The 12,343-nt window shown below is 45.3% G+C and overlaps 1 protein-coding gene across 7 annotated transcripts in view; it reads left to right on the top strand.

Annotated features, from left to right (window-relative positions):
• Positions 1-12,343, top strand: part of TLK1 (tousled like kinase 1) — a 462,887-nt gene that overhangs the window by 443,935 nt on the left and 6,609 nt on the right. For all 7 annotated transcript variants that reach the window (XM_056534350.1, XM_056534353.1, XM_056534352.1 and 4 more), the window contains 4 exons: positions 2,139-2,236; positions 6,686-6,767; positions 9,318-9,409; positions 9,488-9,577. In XM_056534350.1, coding sequence (XP_056390325.1) covers positions 2,139-2,236; positions 6,686-6,767; positions 9,318-9,409; positions 9,488-9,577 — 362 coding nt within the window. The remainder of the gene's footprint in view (positions 1-2,138; positions 2,237-6,685; positions 6,768-9,317; positions 9,410-9,487; positions 9,578-12,343) is intronic.

The following is a 12,343-nucleotide window of genomic DNA, read 5'->3' as shown; positions in this document are numbered from 1 at the left end:
CACGAGAGGATCCACAGCATATATTAAGCTGCGGATCCGCCACCAAAGGACCACTTTATGGTGCCTTTACATGTGCCTGCTCGAAGCGGCAATATGCCACTATGAGCAGACACACTGTGATGTGCGAGTCGATGCGAGCATGTGCAGTATACTCACACATCACAGCAGCTCTCGGCCTAGCTCATAGAGCTGGGGGAGCGGCCGCGATGTGAGCGAGTACACCGCGCATGCGCAGCGACTCGCACATCGCTTCAGTGTGTCTGCTCGTAGTGGCGTATTGCCACTTAGAGCAGGCACGTGTAAAGGCAGCATACAGCGGTCCTTCAGCAGCAGATCCGCAGCGTAATATACGCTGTGGATCCGCTCTGTGAACGTACCGTTATAGTTCTACACATGCTCAGTCCCTGTATACAGACAGTGGATATGGATTATTTTCTACACCAGTATTTCCCAACCAGGCTGCATCCAGCTGATGCAAAACTACGAACCCTAGCAGGCCCGGACAGCCTTTGGGAGATGGGCATGCTGTGGGTTGTAGTTTTGCAACAGCTGGAGGCACTCTGGTTGGGAAACACTGTCCTACACAGTGCATCTGCCTTAATTAATTTTTTTCATGGATTCTCTATATACTATTTTATTTTATTTCTGCTTTCCCACCAATCTCTTTAATAATGTATATATTGTGGTGTCAGGGCAAGGGCAACATAACCCGGAGAAAGGTTCCCTTTAACGCCATGTTCACATAGGGCTGGGCTGTTGGCTGTCCGCGCATGCTGGGAGTTGTAGTTTTGCAACATCTGGAGGTCGACAGGTTGAAGACCACTGCTCTATATTGTGTGGTATCCCTATTCCCGGGCTGCAAAAAATAAACAAAATAAACTTTAACTCACCTCCCGTTGGTCCGGTACCGGCCTCATCTGCTTCCTAGTGAATGGAACGTCGGACAGCCGTCAGCCTATCACCGGCCGCAGCGATGTTCCGCCTCGGTCGCTGATAGGCTGAGCCCCCTGTCATGTAAGAAGCCACCCAGAGCTCCTTACATGATAGTGGGCTCAGCCTATCAGCGGCCGAGGCAGAACATCGCTGCGGCCGGTGATAGGCTGACGGCTGTCCGACGTTCCCGTCCCCAGCGTAAGGCCGACGTCGGAACATGCGCGAGTTTATTTTGTTTATCTTGTGTCTGCACCGGTGGCGGCAACAAACAGCACGAGAAGGGCAGCGGGTGACATGTGAACATTTACCCCGATGGGGGCAACGCTGGGCTGATAATTAATTTTTGTAAGGGGGGGACAGAATAGCGCAGCACTGGAATGATAATTCATTTGGGGGGGTTGGGAATACCTTTATATACCGTGGAACCGCCGAAAGTTACAAAAATACCGTGATACGCAGATTTGGTCATACCGCTCAGCCCTATGTTCACATGGCGAAGTAGTTTCACTCGGAAATTCAGCTGTAGCAGAGTCCATTGATTTCAATGGGATTTTGCTGCACTGTGCACACAGCAGATGTTTCTACCGCTGAAATCAGGATATCGGCACCCGCAGAAATAATGAGCATGTTCATCGTTTCTGTGGATTCCGCTCGCTCGGTCTATCTATAAAGACGGCATATCTCTGAGCGGTCCTAGTGACAGTGGAACTCGCAAATGTGTGGAAAATCCGCCTGTGTTTTCTGCCATGTGACATGGCCTAAGGAATATGTGAACACAGCGGAAGATACCGTAACTAGATAGAGAGAAGTATACATGTGTGGCCACTTCCCAAGGTAATTGCGAGGTAAAAGTCGGGGAAGTGAGTGGCTTTGTGCTCCATTCCCAGGTTGGCCGCCGGATGCAACCTTTTCCCTGCATAGACTATAGCGAAAAGGTTGGATTTGTTTGACAGCATTGTGCTGCCGTGCACTTCACTGGCTTAGAACTAGTGAGGAGTGCGATACACACTTTTGACACGTTTGAGCAACATGTCGTGTTTTTTAGATTGTAACCTTTTAAGATATTCATAGCATATCCTGTATAAATGTCAGTCTTTTTTTTTATATAATCAAAAAGGTGGAGGGGGAAATTAAATCTGTTTAAAAAAAAAATAATAATATGTCAAGGACATGACAGTATAACCCTGCTATCTGCCATTTTGCAGGAAGAAGCAGAAATCCAGGCAGAGTTGGAGCGTTTAGAAAGAGTTCGAAATCTTCACATTCGAGAACTGAAAAGAATTAACAATGAAGATAATTCCCAGTAAGTCTACATAATACTTCCATGTACTGCCATTTGTCGTATAGTTCAAAGGAACAAGGAACATATTTGAGGTGTGTTCAGACAGAATGGGTTTGGAGAGCAGATTGTCTCACCTTTTGTGTACCGTATTTTTCGCCCTATAGGACGCACCGGCGTATAAGACGCACCCTATTTTTAGGTGCAAAATCTAAAAAATTTTAGATTTTGAACCCAATAGTGGTCTTCAACCTGCAGGCCTCCAGATGTTGCAAAACTACAACTCCCAGCATGCCCGGACAGCCGTTGGCTGTCCGGGCATGCTGGGAGTTGTAGTTTTGCAGCATCTGGAGGTCCGCAGATTGAAGACCACTGCATAGGAGGTAATACTCACGTGTCCCCGTCGCTCTACTGCCGGCCCTGCTGAACTTCTCTGCTGCCGGCCGGGTATCCTCGCTCTCCGTCGCCGTCATCACGTCGTTACGCACGACGACGCACGTACGCGACGACGTGATGACGAGGAAGGAGAGCGCCGGCCATACAGGGGATCCCTGAACGGAGAAGACACTGAGGAGGCAGGTAAGGTCCCTCCCGGTGTCCTGTAAGCACTAACCCAGCTATTCAGTTGGGCTGTTCGGGACTGCAGCGGTGAAATCGCGGTTCAGCCGGGTTAGTGTCACTTTCCCTTCAGACGTGGCGGTCAGCTTTGATCGCCGCGTCTCAAGGGTTAATACAGGGCATCACCACGATCGGTGATGTCCTGTATTAGCCGCGGGTCCCGGCCGTTGATGGCCGCAGGGACCGCCGCGATAGGGGTGTATTCGCCGTATAAGACGCACCGACTTTCCCCCCCCCCCCCCCCCCCCCCCCAGTTTTGGGGAAGAAAAAGTGCGTCTTATACGGCGAAAAATACGGTACTTATCCGAGGGGACAAAGCTTACTGATTGTTCTTCTAGATTTCATTCAGCTCTTTTATACAGTCAGTGATATTAATGCAGGTCTATATACAGTGATATTAACGCAGGACTAGATACGGTAACCAACCCCTCAAGGCCAGCATCAGTTGCCTGATACATAGATGAAAAATAATTAATAATAAAGACTGGATCGTGCTTCAATTATAACATGAAAAATATAAAATTTAGTACAAATACAAAAATTTTACAGTTTGTCCTCAAAGCACAGGGCCCTTGTGCCGAGGGAAATGATGCATAAAATAAATTATATCACATAAAATATCAATATGAACAAACACCGATAGCTAGCATTGGGAAATTTCAGCAATCTGATATCACTTTCAATAATCCAGCCTCCGGTAATCTGGAAATGAGCTAAAGTCCTATAAATGGTAAAAGTTCCAAAATGATGGAAGTATAAGGGATATATTATAGTTACCAGCCTGCAGTGAGTCCCAACAGCACGTCACCTTGAGTTGAAGAGTGAAGTCCGCACGTTTAGGGTCGTAACAGACGCTGGCATACGTCTCCGCGGCGGTCTGCCTGCCACAGACCAGCTGGAATGAAAGCCGCTTTCGGAATTGTTCCCTATGGATGGTGGCAAGCGATTTAGCAAATGCGGACCTCTAGGTAACTCGCTGGTAAGTGACGTCACAGGTGCTGAGCAACGCTGCCTAGAAGCTGATTTCAGGGACAATATGCTGGTTTGCAAGGCTGGATCGGAAATCTCCGGTGTGAAGTCAGGTATCGGTGATGTTGAAGTAATATTTGTACACCTAGACACGTTTCAGGGCTCTCACATGCTTAAAGGGGTACTACGCCCCTAGACATCTTATCCCCTATCCAAAGGATGGGGGGTAAGATGTCAGATCGCTGCAGTCCCGATGCTGGGGAGCCCCGGGATCCCCGCTGCAGCACCCCGCTATCATTACAGCACAGAGCGAGTTCGCTCTGTGCGTAATGACGGGCAATACAGGGGACGGAGCAACGTGACGTCATGGCTCCGCCCCTTGTGTCACGCCCCCTCCCATAGACTTGTATTGAAAGGGGCGGGCCGTGGCGTCACGAGGGGCAGAGCCGTGACGTAACGATGATCCAGACCCTGTATTGCCGTCATTATGTGCAGAGCAAACTCGCTCTGTGCTGTAATGATAGCGCGGTGCCACAGTGGGGATCCCGGGATCCCCAGCAGCGGGACCGCACCGATCTGACATCTTATCCCCTATCCTTTGGATAGGGGATAAGATGTCTTGGGGCGTAGTACCCCTTTAAACACGGCCCTTTCCTCAGTAGGCTTGTATGATGAAAAGGGCCGTGTTTAAGCATGCGAGAGCCCTGAAACGTGTCTAGGTGTACAAATACTACGTCTACATCACCGATACCTGACTTCACACCGGAGATATCCGATCCAGCCTTGTAAACCAGCATATTGTCCCTGAAATCAGCTTCCAGGCAGCGTTGCTCAGCACCTGTGACGTCACTTACCAGCGAGTTACCTAGAGGTCCGCATTTGCTAAATCCATAGCGAACAATTCCGATAGCGGCTTTCATTCCAGCTGGTCTGTGGCAGGCAGACCGCCGCGGAGACGTATGCCAGCGTCTGTTACCACCCTAAACGTGCGGACTTCACTCTTCAACTCAAGGTGACGTGCTGTTGGGACTCACTGCAGGCTGGTAACTATAATATATCCCTTATACTTCCATCATTTCGGAACTTTTACCGTTTATAGGACTTGAGCTCATTTCCAGATTACCGGAGGCCGGATTATTGAAAGTGATATCAGATTGCTGAAATTTCCCAATGCTAGCTATCGGTGTTTGTTCATATTGATATTTTATGTGATATAATTTATTTGCATCATTTCCCTCGGCACAAGGGCCCTGTGCTTTGAGGACAAACTGTAAAAATGTTATATTTGTAATACATTTAATATTTTTAATGTTATAATTGAAGCACGATCCAGTCTTTATTATTAATTATTTTTCACCTATGTATCAGGCAACTGATGCTGGCCTTGAGGGGTTGGTTACCGTTTAAATTTTGCTATGTTTAATTTCAACACCAGGTGTAGGTGTAAAACCTCCTTACCTCGGCTAGTTAATTGTGAGCTGCACATCCCCTTTTTGTTAGGACTATATACAGGGATATTAAGGCAGGACTATATACAGGGATATTAAGGCAGGACTATATACAGGGATATTAAGGCAGGACTATATACAGGGATATTAAGGCAGGACTATATACAGGGATATTAAGGCAGGACTATATACAGGGATATTAAGGCAGGACTATATACAGGGATATTAAGGCAGGACTATATACAGGGATATTAAGGCAGGACTATATACAGGGATATTAAGGCAGGACTATATACAGGGATATTAAGGCAGGACTTTATACAGGGATATTAAGGCAGGACTACATACAGTGATATTAAGGCAGGACTATATACAGTGGTATTAAGGCAGGACTATATACAGGGATATTAAGGCAGGACTATATACAGGGATATTAAGGCAGGACTATATACAGGGATATTAAGGCAGGACTATATACAGGGATATTAAGGCAGGACTATATACAGGGATATTAAGGCAGGACTATATACAGGGATATTAAGGCAGGACTATATACAGGGATATTAAGGCAGGACTTTATACAGGGATATTAAGGCAGGACTACATACAGTGATATTAAGGCAGGACTATATACAGTGGTATTAAGGCAGGACTATATACAGGGATATTAAGGCAGGACTATATACAGGGATATTAAGGCAGGACTATATACAGGGATATTAAGGCAGGACTATATACTGGGATATTAAGGCAGGACTATATATAGGGATATTAAGGCAGGACTATATACAGTGACATTAAGGCAGGACTATATACAGTGATATTAAGGCAGGACTATATACAGTGGTATTAAGGCAGGACTATATACAGTGGTATTAAGGCAGGACTATATACAGTGGTATTAAGGCAGGACTATATACTGTGGTATTAAGGCAGGACTATATACTGTGGTATTAAGGCAGGACTATATACTGTGGTATTAAGGCAGGACTATATACTGTGGTATTAAGGCAGGACTATATACTGTGGTATTAAGGCAGGACTATATACTGTGGTATTAAGGCAGGACTATATACTGTGGTATTAAGGCAGGACTATATACTGTGGTATTAAGGCAGGACTATATACTGTGGTATTAAGGCAGGACTATATACTGTGGTATTAAGGCAGGACTATATACAGTGGTATTAAAGGGGTACTCCACTGCCTCAGCAGTCGGAACATTTTGTTCTTGGATGGAATTGCATTGAGGGGCGTGTTGTGACGTCATGAGCCCCGGCGCCCGCATTCAGCGTTCGGAACAAAATGTTCCGAACGCTGAGGTAGTGGAGTACTCCTTTAAGGCAGGGCTATATGTATAGTAAAATGAAAGCAGGGCTGTGTACTCCCAACAGCACTATTTAATTGATATAACATTCTTTTTTTATTATCTTTCCAGGTTTAAAGATCACCCCACGTTGAATGAGCGTTATTTATTACTTCATCTACTAGGACGAGGAGGTTTTAGTGAAGTATACAAGGTAATGTTTATGTGTCATTTTGAGCACTTGTTTGGGCCTTTAGTAGTTGTAGCATTAGTTTTTGGCTGTTATTGGTGGCTTTTAACCTTAGTATACATACTGGGATGGATGAATATGAATCAGGTTGGTTATAAACAGCCTTTGACTGTCCAAGCACGCTGGAAGTTGTGGTTTTGCAACAGCTGGAGGCACCCTGGTTGAAAAAAAATGCTGCCATATACAAAGGGCCCATTCACACTACAGAATTTCTGGACGAGCACTCTGTGGCAGAATGAGCCGTGCTAGTATCACTCGGAAATCTCCATAGATGACAATGCATTTCCGAACTGATTCCACATCATTATTTTGTCTGTGTTTGGAAACAGAAATTTCCATGGCGTAAAGTCCACCGCAAAAATTCTGTAGTGTGACTGGTGCAGCAGAATCCCATTTCAAAACAATGTGAGGCTACTGCATCAGTCTTTCTGGAGCAGAATGCTAGTGTCCCCTTATGGACCACACCTATCTCTAGAACTTGGGCCCTATCTGGTAGCATGGCATCGGTGGCAAGAGTTGGCCTGGATTCCAAAAACAGGCCAACAGGTTTTTTTTTACACTGTTTACATAACCAGAGTTGAGGAAATGGCCTGTTTCCCTGAAAATACACCCTAACCCAAAAATAAGCCCTAGCTATATTATCGGGGTGGGCTGCAATATAAGCCCTACCCCCGAAAATAAGACCTAGGCCAGTGGTCTTCAACCTGCGGACCTCCAGATGTTGCAATACTACAACTCCCAGCATGCCCGGACAGCCAACGGCTGTCCGGGCATGCTGGGAGTTGTAGTTTTGCAACATCTGGAGGTCCGCAGGTTGAAGACCACTGACCTAGGCAATGCCCGGGCTGCAAATATTAAAAAACAAACTTTAGCTTGCCTTAGTGCTCCGTTCCCCCGTTGCTAAGGAACCGGCCTCATGGTCCCTCTGCTGTTCCTGCTGCTTCCTGGTGTTGTGATGTCTTAGAGCCTTCAGCCTATCACTGGCCGCAGCGATGTCCCGCCTCTGCCAATGATAGGCTGAGCGCATTGTCATGTAAGGAGCCGGCCGGCTTCTTTCATGACAGTCAGCTCAGCCTATCATCGGCAGAGGCGGGACATCGCTGCGTCCGGTGATAGGCTGAAGGCTCTGTGACGTTCCCATCCCCAGGACCACAGCAAGAACAGGAGAGGGACCATGAGGCCGGTTCCTTAGCAACGTGGGAACGGAGGACTAAGGCAAATTAAAGTTTGTTTTTTTAATATTTGCAGCCCGGGCACAGTAATACAAAGTACAGCGCAGCGGCTGATAATTATTTGGCGGGGGGGGGGGGGGGAGAAGCAGGGCTCCTGGGTGACATACGATTAGTCCCCCGATTTGGGGGGCAGAGCTGCGTCCATCACATGATAATGATGGGGGGGGGGAGTAAATACCATTAAATGTTGTTCAATGTACATACGGTACTGTAAATAAATAAGCCCTAGTGTGTTTTTGGTGACTAAAATTAATATAAGACCCGGTCTTATTTTCGGAGAAACACGGTAGGACCATGAGCAATACTGATTCAGTAACGGAGATACATAATCAGGCTAGATCACATTTCTATGCTGTGTCCACAGCTTCCCATAATATCCATGGGAGCTACTTAAAAAGAAAATCTATCAGACATGTCCTGTGGCTATGCCATAAATGTTTGAGAAATGAATACCCCTTCAGGCTCTTATATATACAGATACATGCTAAGAGCCTTCAAGACTGTTAGCAGTGATCCCGAGCTGCTGTAAATTGCAGGTAATTTAGCTTTAGGCAGCTGAAATACTTGTAAGGCTTTGTTCATATTGCGGTTGGAACCTCAGTTTAAAGGGGTACTCTGCTGGAAAACATTTTGTTTTGTTTTGTTTTGTTTTCAGTTGAACTGATGCCAGAAAGTTAAACAGATTTGTAAATTACATCTATTTAAAAAGCTTAATCCTTCCAGTACTTACCAGCTTCTGTATGCTCCACAGGAAGTTCTTTTCTTTTTGAATTTGTCTGTCTGACCACAGTGATCTCTGCTGACACCTCTGGTCATATCAGGGACTGTCCAGAGCAGGATAGGTTTCCTATGGGGATTAGCTTCTGCTCTGAACAGTTCCTAAAATGGACAAAGGTGTCAGCAGAGAGCACTGTGGTCAGACAGGAAAGAACTTCACAACTTCCTCTGTAGCATACAGCAACTGATAAGTACTGGAAGGATTAAGAATTTTTAAATAGATGTAATTTACAAATCAGTTTAGCTTTCTGGCACCAGATTTTAAATAAATATTGTTTTCAAGCGGTGTACCCCTTTAATGCCTCCATTGGCAGACCCAGCAGGTTTGGCGGAAAAAATAGCGCTACCTGCACCGCTAATCTTCCCATCATGGCATCCGCTGGAAGCAACATTGCTAGTGTGAACAAAGCCTTTGAGGTTTGTGACTGCAGCTGAGTCACCCTTATTTATTGTGATGACTTTGTGATTTAAGATTAAACTTTGTAGTTGTATATGTTTATTTCAGGCTTTTGATCTTTATGAACAAAGATATGCTGCTGTGAAAATTCACCAACTCAACAAGAGCTGGAGAGACGAAAAGAAGGAGAATTACCACAAGTAAATACTTTTGTGCCCTTTCATAATATAACCTGTCACTCAACTCTGCGGCCATATTAACCTGCCTGTTCGTTTTAGGCATGCCTGCAGAGAGTATAGAATACACAAAGAACTCGATCACCCCCGAATAGTTAAACTTTACGATTACTTTTCCCTGGATACAGACACGTAAGTACAGTCACCGTTATTCTATTATACTGCAGTATTTACATTTTTTGTACTTAAAGAAGTAGTCCAGTCCTGAAAAACGTATCCCCTACCCTAAGGATAGGGGATAAGTTTCAGATCGCGGGGGATCCGACCGCTGGGGCCCCCCGCGATCTCCTGTACAGGGCCCCGGCAGCCCGCGGGAAGGGGGTGTGTTGACCACTGCACGAAGTGGCGGCTAACATGCCCCCTCAATACAACTCTACGGCAGAGCCGGAGATTGCCGAAGGCAGCGCTCCGGCTCTGCCGTAGAGTTGCATTGAGGGGGCGTGATAGCCGCCGCTTCGTGCTGTGGTCAACACACCCCCTTCCCGCGGGCTGCCGGGGCCCCGTACAGGAGATCGCGAGGGGGGCCCAGCGGTCGGACACCCCGCGATCTGAAACTTATCCCCTATCCTTAGGGTAGGGGATACGTTTTTCAGGACTGGACTACTCCTTTAATGTGTACATGTCATTTAAGAAATATTTTTGACATGTCTAAAGGTTTTATCGGCCCGGATCTCTGTGTTGAGACTCTCATAATCAGGAGAACGATCTGAGAGAAGTACACGGTAGAACACTTTACTCCCTGACTCACAGCAATCTCCATCCTGCAGCCCATCACCAGTCTATGGGACTGTACAGAGAAGTTAGAGATCACTGTAAGCAGTAGAGTGAAGTGGGCTACTGTACGCTTCTTCCCGGTTGGTGGGAGTCTCTGCACTGACCCTGACCTATCAAAACTTTTGACATGTGTCCGTGATGTGTCAAAAAAATTTCTGACATGGAAACATTATTATTATTATTTTTAGGTGGCTAAAATTGCATACATACATGGTATATAAACCACAATAGTTTATTTATTTAAATGTAATATATATATAATTTTTTTTTTTTTTCTTTCTTTAGTCCCACTAGGAGATGTGATTATTTGATCACTCCAATAATTCACTGTAATACTTCATGGAAAATCATTGGAACCCTGCAGAATTATCAAGGGTTTTCCATTGCTGTGACAGAAGGAGCCCTCTCCAACTGTTCAACAGCTTAGATGCTATGGTTGGAAATGACGGTGGCATCTGAAGGGTTAAATGGCAGGAGTCAAAGTTCTCTCTGATCCCAGCCATTCCAGCAGTGTCTCAGCTCTAATGTACAGCGGACAGCTGCTGTGAATGGTGGGGACATAGGGATTGTGAGGGCACAAAAGCTGTCCTGACATTTATGGTACTTTTCGCAAAGTACAAAGTGCCCTTGCTGTAAACATATGGCATTGGTGCTAAAGGGTTAGAAAATGGAGCACAGAATTTTTAACCTACTTAGATAATTAGTTATTTTTACCTCTTGGTGCAACCTTCCAAACATTTGTGGTGAAAGGCACAAGGGGCTGTATGGAGTGGGCTAGGGTGCTGTATATTAAAGCCAGTGTTGTGCTGCAGTGGATTTTTTTTTTATATCCACTTAGATCAGTGTTTCCCAACCAGGGTGCCTCCAGCTGTTGCAAAGCTACAACTCCCAACATGCCCGGACAGCCAAAGGCTGTCCGAGCATGCTGGGAGTTGTAGCTTTGCAACAGCTGGAGGCACCCTGGTTGGGAAGCACTGACTTAGATGCTACAGTTAATAGTGAAAAATGTGCCATGAAAGCAGGAAGGAGTTCTTTCTATCATACAATGGGTTGTCATAGGAGGCTTAGTAGGATAATGCTGAGAGGTACTATACTTCAATGTAGAGGCCTTGCCTTGTGTAATACAAGTAATCAAGAAACTATTTTTTCTTACAAAATTGCTGCTTAAATTTTATTTATTTTTTTAACCCCCCCCCCCCAAAAAGGGACATGTAATCAAATAGCCATACATACATGTAGTTTTAAAACTACAATAAAAACGACAACTTTCCTCACTAACAGCTCCATAGACCAGTTTTTCCCAACCAGAGTGCCTCCAGCTGTTGCATGCTGGGAGTTGTAGTTTTGCAACAGCTGGAGGTACCCTGGTTGGGAAACGCTGCCATAGACCAAAAAAATTAAGATGTTATGGTGACATCAAGCAATTCTTTACTGAACAGTGATAGCTGTAGAAATAAGACTCAAAAAATATCCAAATACAAGGTGTCCATTGTTTTCAGTACATTATATGGTGCATTAAACGGTGCAATAAAAAAAAAAAAAAGAAATACAACTTGTCCTGCAAAAAGCAAGTCCTAATTTACTCAACTTAAAAAAAAAAACTTTAGGAAAACAAGCAGGCGCCAATGAAAGTCAGTGCCAAAATGCAGCACCCAGGGGTTATGGTCAATAGCTAATCTGCAGATATTTCAACCATGGTGATTCAGTCATGTTAGGCCGGGTTCACATATATCAGGCGTCCGGCATAGTTCACCTCCGGCATGCACCTGAGGGAAACTTATGCTAAAACTGATCCCATTCATTTGAATGGGACAGTTCACAATCATCCAGCGTCTCAATTTTAAAACCAGTTTATTGGACACACCAGAGGGCACCCAGCGTTCCTCTGTCCGCCATGCAGAAACAATGGACGCCGGATGCCATACTTGTCATCAGTTGTGGCATCAGTTGCGTTGAGCTCTAGGCTGATTTCACCTATGCTGGACATATGTGAACCAATCCTTAGATACCTGAACCTATAAAATGAACTCTAACACATCAGTAAAAATTTATATTTTCCAGAAATTTTTTATATGCCCAGAAATTGGTGCTCCTGTTTCTGTGTTTGTAACCCTGGTCTTTTTC

Source organism: Hyla sarda, chromosome 8 (genome assembly GCF_029499605.1).
Source record: "Hyla sarda isolate aHylSar1 chromosome 8, aHylSar1.hap1, whole genome shotgun sequence".
In the NCBI taxonomy this organism is placed as follows: Eukaryota; Metazoa; Chordata; class Amphibia; order Anura; family Hylidae; genus Hyla; species Hyla sarda.
Note: the sequence above shows the minus strand (reverse complement) of the source record. Positions and strands in the feature narration are given on the sequence as shown.